The sequence below is a fragment of the Ursus maritimus genome, unplaced genomic scaffold (assembly GCF_017311325.1).
Source record: "Ursus maritimus isolate PB19 unplaced genomic scaffold, ASM1731132v1 scaffold_17, whole genome shotgun sequence".
Taxonomy (NCBI): domain Eukaryota; kingdom Metazoa; phylum Chordata; class Mammalia; order Carnivora; family Ursidae; genus Ursus; species Ursus maritimus.
Window position 1 is genome coordinate 17,323,890 of NW_024424119.1, and position 10,691 is coordinate 17,334,580.

A 10,691-nucleotide genomic window follows, 5' to 3' on the forward strand; every position below is an offset into this window, starting at 1 on the left:
GCGCAGGCCCGACTCGGGTGCGCGCAAAGGCGACTCATCTTTGTCGCCACGCGGGCGCGGCCCCCGCTGCTCAAGGTGCAGCTGCAGCAGGGCCCGGCGGTACATGGCCTCCAGCTTCTCGAGCCGGGCCCTCAGGGCCCTGGGGCTGCCTGGCTCGTCCTCGAGGCCACCGCCTCTCGCCCTCCGGTTCGTGCTGGCCTCCTCGGGGCGCTGGGTGGCTCTGGCCGCCTCTGCGGCCGCCCCGTCGCCACCCTCGCCGGGAAGCCGCAAGGCCTGACGGAAGAGACTGCGGTTCTCGCGCTTCAGCCGCCGGTTTTCCAGCCGCAGCCGGGCGTTCTCTTCGCGCAGCCGCGCGTTCTGCCGGTCCCGCTCGTCCCGCGCGCGGATGGCCTCCAGGTGGCTCGCAGCCAGGTCGGCGAACCGCTCCTCCAGTTGCTGTCGGGCGCCGCCCGCACGGCCTCGCCAGCCCGCGCCGCCAGTGATGCCGCCACCCCCACGAGCCCAGCCAGGGCGGCCCTGCCCGCGGCTGCCCCCACTGCCGTCCCCACCGCCGCAGCTCCCGCGCCTAGTGGCGCCACCACGCATGCGCCACATCGGTCCTGTCCCAACCGCGCCGCCAGCGCCGTGGGCCGAGGGGCCGGCGCCGAGGCGCGGGCGACTTCGGGGCCCGGCGGGGCGGCCGGGGCCACAGCGGAGGAGGAGAAGAGGTGGCGGGCGGCGGCTGCTGGCTTGAGGCCAGAGGGGGCCGGGAATTTGCGCGGTCTGAGGCGTGTCTTGTCTCCTGTGGTGGAGCTGCCCCCCTGGGCCTGCGATCTGTGGCCAGCTCACACACAATGCCCCCGGGGAGCGCTTTGCTGCTCAGCCCTCTGGCAGAGAGAGGGGGAAAGCGTGTATCCTCAGCTGGGTTCTGCCGGGCGCTTCCGTGCAGGCCTGGGCACTGCAGGAACCAGCCGGCCTCGCCCTGCAATCCAGCGCAACCACCAGCGGTTACCTTTCTCCTTACATGACAATCTCAAAGCAAATAATAGTCATAAAATAGTAAGTTCTGAGACAGACATGTGGGCAAGTTAAAAAGCTGTAACTACTTCATTTAGAACCATACGGTTTAAACCACTTCTAAGCTCAATAAAGCATTAGAATTGAGTACCTGTCATAAGGACCTCAAGTGGGAACAGGCATCACTTAAAACCATATGGGCAATTCCCAATTTATAAATAACCAGTGCTCCACTCCGCAAATTGTTGGTAACTCTATAGAAACTAGGTTATAATTAGTTGTTTTGCTCAAGAGGGTCCACAAACCTATGAAACTCAAAATGTGCTCCAAGTATTCAAAAAACTTTTAATACTAAGTAAGTTCCAAAATTTCTGGTGACAGGTGGATATAACTCATTGAATGAATCACATTCCTTATTTTAAAGGGATTCAACTTATAAAATAACTGGATTATTGCAAAGCAAATTAAGGAAAAGATGCTGATGCCAGAATCTCATAGGGAAGAATGGTGGTAGAAAGAATATTTTTAAGAAGGTCCCAGAAAAGAAGGAAGAGAGGAAAGAACAGAACAGGACAGGAAAGGAAAAAAAAAAAAAATACATAGGGGGATGATCCAACGAAAGCTATCAATAATGGTCATGGAAGTTATCTATGCATAGTAGTGACCATTCACCTATGGTTAATGGAGAGTCCACCAATCTTCCCAATAGGATGTAGAAACAATGGATATAATTTCTAAGTTGAAAGAGGATTTGAAACAATTACTAAATTGATCACTGCCAAAATTATTGATTTGTATTTGAATGTATTTAAATATACTTAAAATAATATGTCAAGAATTATATGCCATAAGATGAACATTACATTATTTCTAAATATAGCAGCACAAACTTAGTAAAAATGCTTCCATCCATTTTTTGTCAGTAGTCTGCATATGAAAATATTGCAAAAATAATATAAGATGTATATGAAAATAAAATGGAAAAAACCTTGATAGAGAAAAAATTATGGAACTGATAAAATTTAGAAGAAATATGGGGCTATAATAAGCCTCAAGAGAATACAGAAAACTAGGTAAGCTTTTAATTAGAAAAAAATATATAATATACACCTGTGCTTTTAAGAATGGGAGTTTCTAAACAGTAAAATTATTTGCTTGCTGAATAGGAAAATGTCTCAAAGGGCATAGATTGCTCTTTCCTGACTTAACATGCATTGTCCTTTAAGCTACTCTTACTCAAGAGAAAGATGTAAAAATTCTCCTTTAATAAATTTGACAGTTTCATAAATTAAAAAAATAAAATACACCCACCATGGATGGGGCTGGCAGAGACCCCAGTGTGGATCCTGACCAGAATTAAATCAATGACTGCTTTCCGTTAAAGAAAAAAAAAAAATTAAGAAATAAAAAAACAATAAAATGATAAAATATAAACTCCAAAGGGCCATTTGCACATTGTATTTAGGAAACTCGAACCTTCACTAAGGTTATGAAATTTAGAGTAAAAGAGCAGAAAAATGCAGCAAGTCATTTAGAGTACTTGATTCTATTTCCCTGTAACTACTACTTCTTTTTTTTTAACTTCTTTTTTTATTAAGAGAACTTCGTTTATTTAGCTTTTTTGTTTCCTCCTCTATACTTTCAATGCCTACTCTCTAATTATTGAACAACTTTAATTTTAAAAAAAGTATTCTCCCTCCTGTCTTAGGTAAGAAAAAAGATAAACAGATGAGGTTATAATCGCTGTGCTTCTGAATACAATGCTTTAAACCAACATTTTTTAAATACTGTAGTTGAGAAAAGCCAGGTCAGCAAATTGGAGTGGCACTGCTTTTTCCTTAAAAGTCATGCATCTATTTTAGTATTTCTCAAAACCAACTCTGACTGACTGCTGTTGAGTTAATTGCCTCCTTTCTCCCATCCTCCAAATTTTTTTTCCTTCCATACATGGTAGCTGTTATACATTTCTACGTGCTTGCTTGAGAAAAAGGACCTATGATATATACAGTTTGTTTCCTCTATCCCTAGTTGATTCCTAAGATCCTTTATTGTCATACTGTACTCATTTGACTCTCATTTCTCCATTTTGAATCACATTTCTTATAAAATGAGTCATACAGTAAGGTAATTTATGGCACATTTACACTGGGACAAGTCATCCTATATCCAAAATCTTTCTGCTCTTTCTCTCCTTAAAATATCCTATAATATCTCATGAAATGAGTTTTGGTTAACAGCTTCATTAAGTTCAATTATATAACAATGTTGAACTCCGTAGTCTGGAAGTTATAGCAATCTGGTGTCTCTATTTACCTTCCATTCTTAGCCTGCTGGTCTATTCACTCTCTTACCAAGAGTCGCTAAGCACTTCTGCCCTGGAGTTTTGTTACAATGTACCTTCTGTGGACTGAACTGTGTCCTCCCAAAATTCCTATGTTGAAGCACTAATTAGTATGTGACAGTGTTTGGAATGAGCCTTTGGGAGGTAATTAGGTTTAGAGGAGATTATGAAGGTGAGGTTCTCCTGGTGGGATAAGTGCCCATAGAGGAAAAGCCATCAGAAAACTTGAGCGCGCTCTCTCTCTCTCTCTCTCTGCCATATGAGTATACAGCCAGAAGGTGGCCATCTGCAAGCCAAGAAGAGATTCCTCATCAGGGAACTGGATGAACCAGCACTTTGACCTTGGACTTCCCAGCTTCCAGAACTATGGAAAATAAATTCCTGTTGTTTATACAGTACCCTTTTTTTTTTCTCTCCTCACATATTTGAATTGTAAAGAATACACCAACACACAGTTTATACGCTACTATTAATACATGAGTTTATATTCATATTATTTGTCTTAGCTCCCCTGAATTCAAAGTATTTTTCCCCTGTTTTAAACATTGATAAAGTAAACCCTGTTCCACTAATGTGATGCTGAAGTCCTTCCCTGTGTTAGCATTTCTTGTGCAAGTGGATCTGCAAACAGGATTTGAGTTCCTAAATATATCTATAGAGAGAGAGAGACTGATATATAATTACAGAGAGAGGGAAGGAGAATGGGAGAGATAGGGAGAGTGTAAGTGAGTGAGTGATACAAATATTTCTTGAATGACTAGGATGTTGAAAGAATGTATGCCTTACTTCCTTACGTAATCTTGAAGATTTTACCAAGTAAAACTGCTAACCATTTAATAGTCAATAAAGTTAACCTATATATCTAGCAGACTGAGCTAACAGAAACTCACAAAGTTTGTAGCATGGTGGAATTATTCAGACTGAAACAAGAAGAAGGTTGGCACTGCCTTGTTAATGACTTGTCTTAATATATTGTGGGTCTTGGGGTGCTTGGGTGGCTCAGCTGATGGAGGACCCGACCCTTTTTCAGCTCAGATACGTGCTCAGCGGGGAGTTTGCTTAAGATTCTCTGCCCCTTCCCTGCGCTCTATCTCTCTCAAATAAATCTTTTAAAAAATATATAGTGGGTCTTTATACGTAGATTTTTAAATATGTAATAAATAAGAGGTATGGGTTTTGGAGTAAGACATACCTGGATTTGATAAATATTACAACTCTCCCACCCCAGATTATTGGCCTTGGACAGCCTCCTAACAACACAGTTTCCTCAAAGCCACAGCTTCCTCATACAATGAGGAATAAGACAGTATCTAACTCATGGGATTCCTGTGAAGATCTGTGAATACCTTAAAATAGAGTCAGCCAGCAAAGAGTACTCGTAACAGTTGATATTATTATTTTGTAGTTGTTTTATTTTATGAGATAGCCATTTATAGAATGAGTTCTCCTGAATAGCCAGTGCTACGTAAAAATCCTCATTTGGGTTATTTGCCAAAGGAGCCACCCTAAATATAAAATGCTGCCCCTTTGCAGATATGATTCTTCTTTCTTGATAGTTCTCATTAAGTGTTTGGGTTTTAAAAATCCATATTTTGTAAGCCCCATGTGCTGAAGACTTTGGTTAATAACATTCTGAGCTTGGTGTTTGCTAATATTCTCTCTAAAGCCCAAGCTGAACATGGTTTATTTTCTAGGAGCAGATTTATTAGGGCAATGAAGAACATGTATTGATGCTTGGTAGCATGAATATCTCTTTATTGGAATAATTACTACAGAGTTAGGAATTGGGGATATCGATTGCATTTATTCAGTCTTTTGATATGGACAAAAATATTAAAAGCCATCAAACACTAGCATTGCCCTTTGACAGCATCATTTAATTCTAGCTACAGGGAAAATTGTGACATAAACAAAAGCTCCATGACTTATCTGTCTTAATTAGGATGCTTTCTACAGTGGGGGAAATACCCTCTTTTCTTCAAATACTATAAAAGCACTAGCCGGATTAATAAAAGAAGGCAAAAACATTACAGATTAACAGAAAGTATGTAGATAAGAGCAAAAGATATCTACACAGGATACTTGACCAAAATAAGAGTCCAAAATAGACTTTTTTTTTTTTTTAATAGGCTCTATGCCCAGTGTGGAGCCCAACATGGGGCTCAAACTCACGACCCTGAGATCAAGACCCGAACTGAGGTCAAGAGTCACACGCTTAACTGACTGAGCAACCCAGGCGCCCCCAACATAATTTTTTTAAGGTGGGAAATGGCTGGGAACTGTCTTTGTCACTTCTAAAATAGTGTCATTTCATGCTGTGTGTAGCTTAGTACAAGCCTTTAAAGAGTCTGGACCCATGCTGTCCACTAGCCACGGGTAGCTATTCAAGTTTAAATGAGTTAAAATTAAATAAAATTTAAAAACCATTCCTCAGTTATACTAGTAACAGTTCAAGTTCTCAGTGGTCACATGTCCCTTAGTAGCTAGCATGACTGATGGAGCAGATGTAGAACAGAGAAAGGCCTGTTGGAGCAATTAGTATATCCTACTTCTTACTCCAACTACTGGTCTCAACCTTCAGAAAGCGATGTAGAAATTGATAATAGAAAAGAAAACCAAGAGACCTCTTCAAGTATTTCTAGCATTTTCCATATGTTTGATTTCATGCCAATGAAAAGAGTTTTCTCATCAATCTTGTACACACAGGGCCATTTTATTGTTGAGTATATGTAGCCTAAGATACCGATTCTGTCTCAATCTAAGTTCTCCAGTTATGTACATATCATTGAAGGTAGTAATAGGAGTTTGGGAATAATTTGTAATTAGAACTAAGTTATTCACAAGCTATTTTCAGAAGGGTGCAAAAGACAAGCAATTTAATTTTCTCCTACCACTGCCCCGCAAACCCATTCTGTCAGCTATTCCTTCCATTCCCTTGGAAAATATCTCAAGGAGAACCATTAATTTGCAATGACTTCCAAGCATTCATGAACAGTCCTCATTTTCAGATATTAAAAAGTCCATTGCAATATAACTTAAAACTTCCAATGCTCATCCAGTTCATAGCTTCTCATCTCCTCACACAGCATCTCCTTATAGGCACAAACTGCCTATGCCCCAGATCTGGCTTAACCAGTCTGCAATGGGAAAGGAAGGTGAAAACCATGTTTAGTTTCTTCCATGCTTCACCTACTCACCCTTCTCTAGCTGCTATTTCTAGCTCCTTTGGGACAAGAACGGAGACAAGGTTAAAGTGGGGTTGGAGGAAAGGGAAGAAAAGTCATAGGTAGCTAGTGCTGCCATTTTCTGGCACAGGGTCCTCTGACGGCAGATGCCTGCATGCAGGCCTTTGCTCCCACAGAGCACCGTTATGGGTTTTTGAACATCTCGCATTGATCCTCTGGCACAAATCATTCCCTTCTCTTCACTTCACCTCTAGGGACTCCCTACTCCTTGCTCTGGTGGTATCCCACAGGTACTCCTTTTGGAGAAGTCCTTTGGAGAAGGCTAAAGCCAGTTATATTTCTTGCTTCCCATTAATCCAAATTCAGGAAGTGTCAGTCAATCCCACTTGTCATTCTTCTCCATCATGAAAGTCCTCCTCAGCTAACCTTTAACCTTCAGATATATCCAAGCAACAGTGTCCCACCAACACCAAGTCTCAAGGCTGCTTTCATCACACTCCATCTTGTGGAAGCATAAGGATATGAGTTTCTGCAGTTCAGAGGGCATTCTGCTTCAGGCCGAATGTCAGTCTCCATTCTGTGGGCTACTCACACTATTTATCACACTATTTTGAGGTACTTATACTTGTAATACGTGGGGAGCGAGGAACATGGGAAAACACTGTCTGGTAGACTCTTCAAAGAAATTCATACTCCTCAATCTCCTCTCTGATGTTGCTGTCCTCTTATATACTGGACAAGGAACCAGTCTCCCAGCCTCAATCCCTTGATGAATGTTCTGGATATGGCTTAGCCTCTTTTAGACAAAGAAGCACCTATACTCAATGCCTTTAGTTAGCTTAGTCACCACTTATAGTTACATGGAAAGTATATCAAGTTCACCAGTAATTATTTACACTGAGAGAAAAATATTTGCATGAGATTGTGTAGAAGCAAAGAATAAGAAGTGGTAGAAAAGTGTGTTCCTCAAAAGAGAATAATAGAATGGAAAGAGGCTATCTAAAATGTGTGCATCTGAACTGAGGGCCACGTAGGGGAGGAAGAAATTTAGAGGCTGGTACTATAAAATATTAGGTTGTAATTTTTCTTGAGGACATTTTGGCTCTAGCGCATAGATTCTGATTTCCTAGGATATAGCCCAGAAGTTCATACGGGTGAAGTTCAATAGGCTATTTTAAGAGACGGATAGATGGCTGAACGATTAAAATGGATAAGCAGTGAGTTGACAAATATGTGGCACAAGGACGGCCACTCCCTCCTTCTCTGATACCTGTGCAAATATCACCATTTACCCAATTCTTTCCTGCTAAGATTGGATGTGCACTCAGTCTTTAAAACTTTCTCGAAACAATGCTCTAAGCTCCCCTCACTCATATGTGGGAGATCTAATTTCAATTTCTTCCACAAGCAATTGAGGAAGCAAAGAGTAGTGGCTAGTCCTCACCTTTCAAGGGCAGCACTGTTTGCATACTCCTAAATGATGTGCTTGAGGGTTGTTGCTAGGTATCTTTAGCTGTAGCGAGGTGAAAGGGATAATAATACCTCTTTGTGCTGGGAATTCCGACTAACTTGGGATAAATCATGGAATATATTCCCCAGATCCATAACCTCATGAACTACCTGAAGACTCACATAAGACATGTGATTAAGTTTTAGATCGCCTACTGTTTTGCAATGAGTGAAATATATGTATACGTATGTGTGTGTGTGTGCATGCACGCGCGTGTGTGTATGAAATGCAAAGGCATTGATATATGCATTTTCCCTATGCAAGTGAAAATAATTATTTCCATATACCTTTATCTTTTCATGGCATGTGGTAATAATAGAAACACATTTATTTGTTCAAGGCAATTTGAGTTACTTATAACAAGTACAGGATAAATTATTGGTCATTTGCTTCCCTTTATTTACTTGCTACTGAGAGACATACCACAATTTGGCAAGCTCTGCAGGGTAACATTAGTGATGATCCAATGAGCGGGATGAGCTAGGAGCATCCCAATTGCCAGTCCTACTCTCAAAGCAAGCTCTGAAACCTTTTGTTTGAAAGGCTAGAAATAATACTCTCCCCTTATTCCAGATATCAACAAACAACAAACAAAAGCCAAATCTTTTCTAAAATCCTCTTAAATGTCTCAGATCAGGACTGTCAGCTGAGCCTATTGTTGCTTAGAGATTTAGAGGTTTCAGGGGAGAGTCCAAGAGAAGGAACACTGTCTGCTTTAACAGCTCTGACTTGAAAAAAAAATTTTTTTCTCAGCCACCTCACAAGCAAGAGGCATCTGTCTAGGGATGAGACAAAGGGGTGTCAGAACAGAGCTATCCATCAGAATATGACTTAAGGGAAAAGACTATTCATATTCAGAAAATAAAGTAATTGAAGTCCGCAGAATGAAGATCAGGGCAGACATTATATATGCTAACAGGGAGAAGCGGGCTCCATGGGGAGTACCTGCAAGGGCAGATGCGATTCACATTCCAGTCCTAACGAGTGTGCTGTTCGATGTTTTGTTTGTTTATTTTTAAATCTAATTTATTTCATGGTAGCTCAGTAGTTACCATTTCAGTCTGTTTTTTTGTTTTGTTTTTCTATTTTATATATTTATTTATTTTTTTTAAAGATTTTATTTATTTATTTGACAAAAGAGACAGCCAGCGAGAGAGGGAACACAAGCAGGGGGAGTGGGAGAGGAAGAAGCAGGCTCCCAGCAGAGGAGCCTGATGCGGGGCTCGATCCCAGAACGCCGGGATCACACCCTGAGCCAAAGGCAGATGCTTAACGACTGCGCCACCCAGGCGCCCCTATTTTTCTATCTTAATGTACGTGGAGTGCTATTGCCCAAGAACGTACAAGGCATGTCCATGGCCTCTAGCAGGCCTGAAGGCCCTGTGGCAACCACTCTGAGGCCCCCCTGGCCAGGGCTGGGGCAGGGCTGGGAGCTACCCACAAGCAGAGTTTGCTTGGCCAGGTCAGAAAGCACTGGTCCCTGCTCACGCGGAATCTTACACTTTCAATACACAGAACTCTAACTTCTTGTTCCAGATACTGCTTTATATTTTACAGAAATGGACAGTAGTTATGCTGCTTTAAAGGATGGAGACTTCTGACTCAGACCCTTCTTGCCAGAGAACTTTTAGCTCCAATCAGTGATGATGAATTGGGATTGACTATTTCCTTTAAAATCTATCTTGCAGAGGCTTCAGGGGAGGGAACTGAGTTAAGTGAGATGATGTGAGTTCTGGTAGATAAAGACATGAGTAGAGAAATTACAGCCAAATTAAAATTCCCTATCCTCATTTTCCACAAATGTGTCTCACTCATGTCTCATAGGAGTTGTCCTCATTTTCCTATCTTTTTTTTCCCCCACATAATGAAATGTTTAATAGAATATTTAGAATGTTAATCCTTATTATGGTTTCAGAATATTCTTTAGGTATGGCCTAATGGCAAATGATAAAAGACAAGTAAATATTTAATAATTTCCAATCAATTCCTATGTTCAGGGTTCACCTGTGTATGAACTTTTCAGAAGTTCATACATATTCAGAATAAGTGGAAAATTAGTTCTCTCTTTCCTTCCGCCTCTGTTTTACCACTTCTTATTCCATTGCACAGTTCTAATTCAAATCTATCCCTATCAAACTCAATGTTCTAGTTTAAGATTTTTGTTATCTCTAAGTGAAAACTACCAAAAAAATGTAAGCTTACATACACAAAAAGGGAAATACATTTTAGAGCAACTGAAGAGGCATTAAACATATAAACATAGGTATGTTTCTTCCTAGGAAAAAAAAAAAAAAAACCTGATCTCTATACCAAAAAAAAATCTATCTGAGCTTTATTACTCTATATTCAAAGAAAATCCTTACATGCATTGGAAGTCTTCTGATTTGCTCCCAGCATAATCAATATGACCTCTACTGGAACTTCTGCTGGTTTCAAATAAGACAATTGTGAAAATTCCAGCAGCTTCTGATAGCATTAATTTATGAAAATGTCACTCTCTGACCTTGGAAGTTGCAGTTCAATTTTTCAATGAACATCTAGTTCTTAGAACTTCAAATTCCATGTTGTCATTGAAGGCCCATCAACTTGCTTTTTTGTCCTGTGTTCTGGATCTGACATATGGCTGTATGTGTCAGGTTCAAGGAAAAGACATGGCAAA

The 10,691-nt window shown here is 41.0% G+C and overlaps 1 protein-coding gene across 1 annotated transcript in view; it reads left to right on the forward strand.

Annotated features, from left to right (window-relative positions):
* The window catches only part of LOC121103145, a 36,416-nt gene extending 33,803 nt beyond the window's left edge, over nt 1-2,613 (forward strand). Inside the window, exon 4 of the mRNA XM_040632322.1 lies at nt 7-2,613. Coding sequence (XP_040488256.1) covers nt 7-1,071 — 1,065 coding nt within the window. The 3' untranslated portion in view covers nt 1,072-2,613. The remainder of the gene's footprint in view (nt 1-6) is intronic.
* The last annotated feature ends 8,078 nt before the right edge of the window (nt 2,614-10,691 follow it).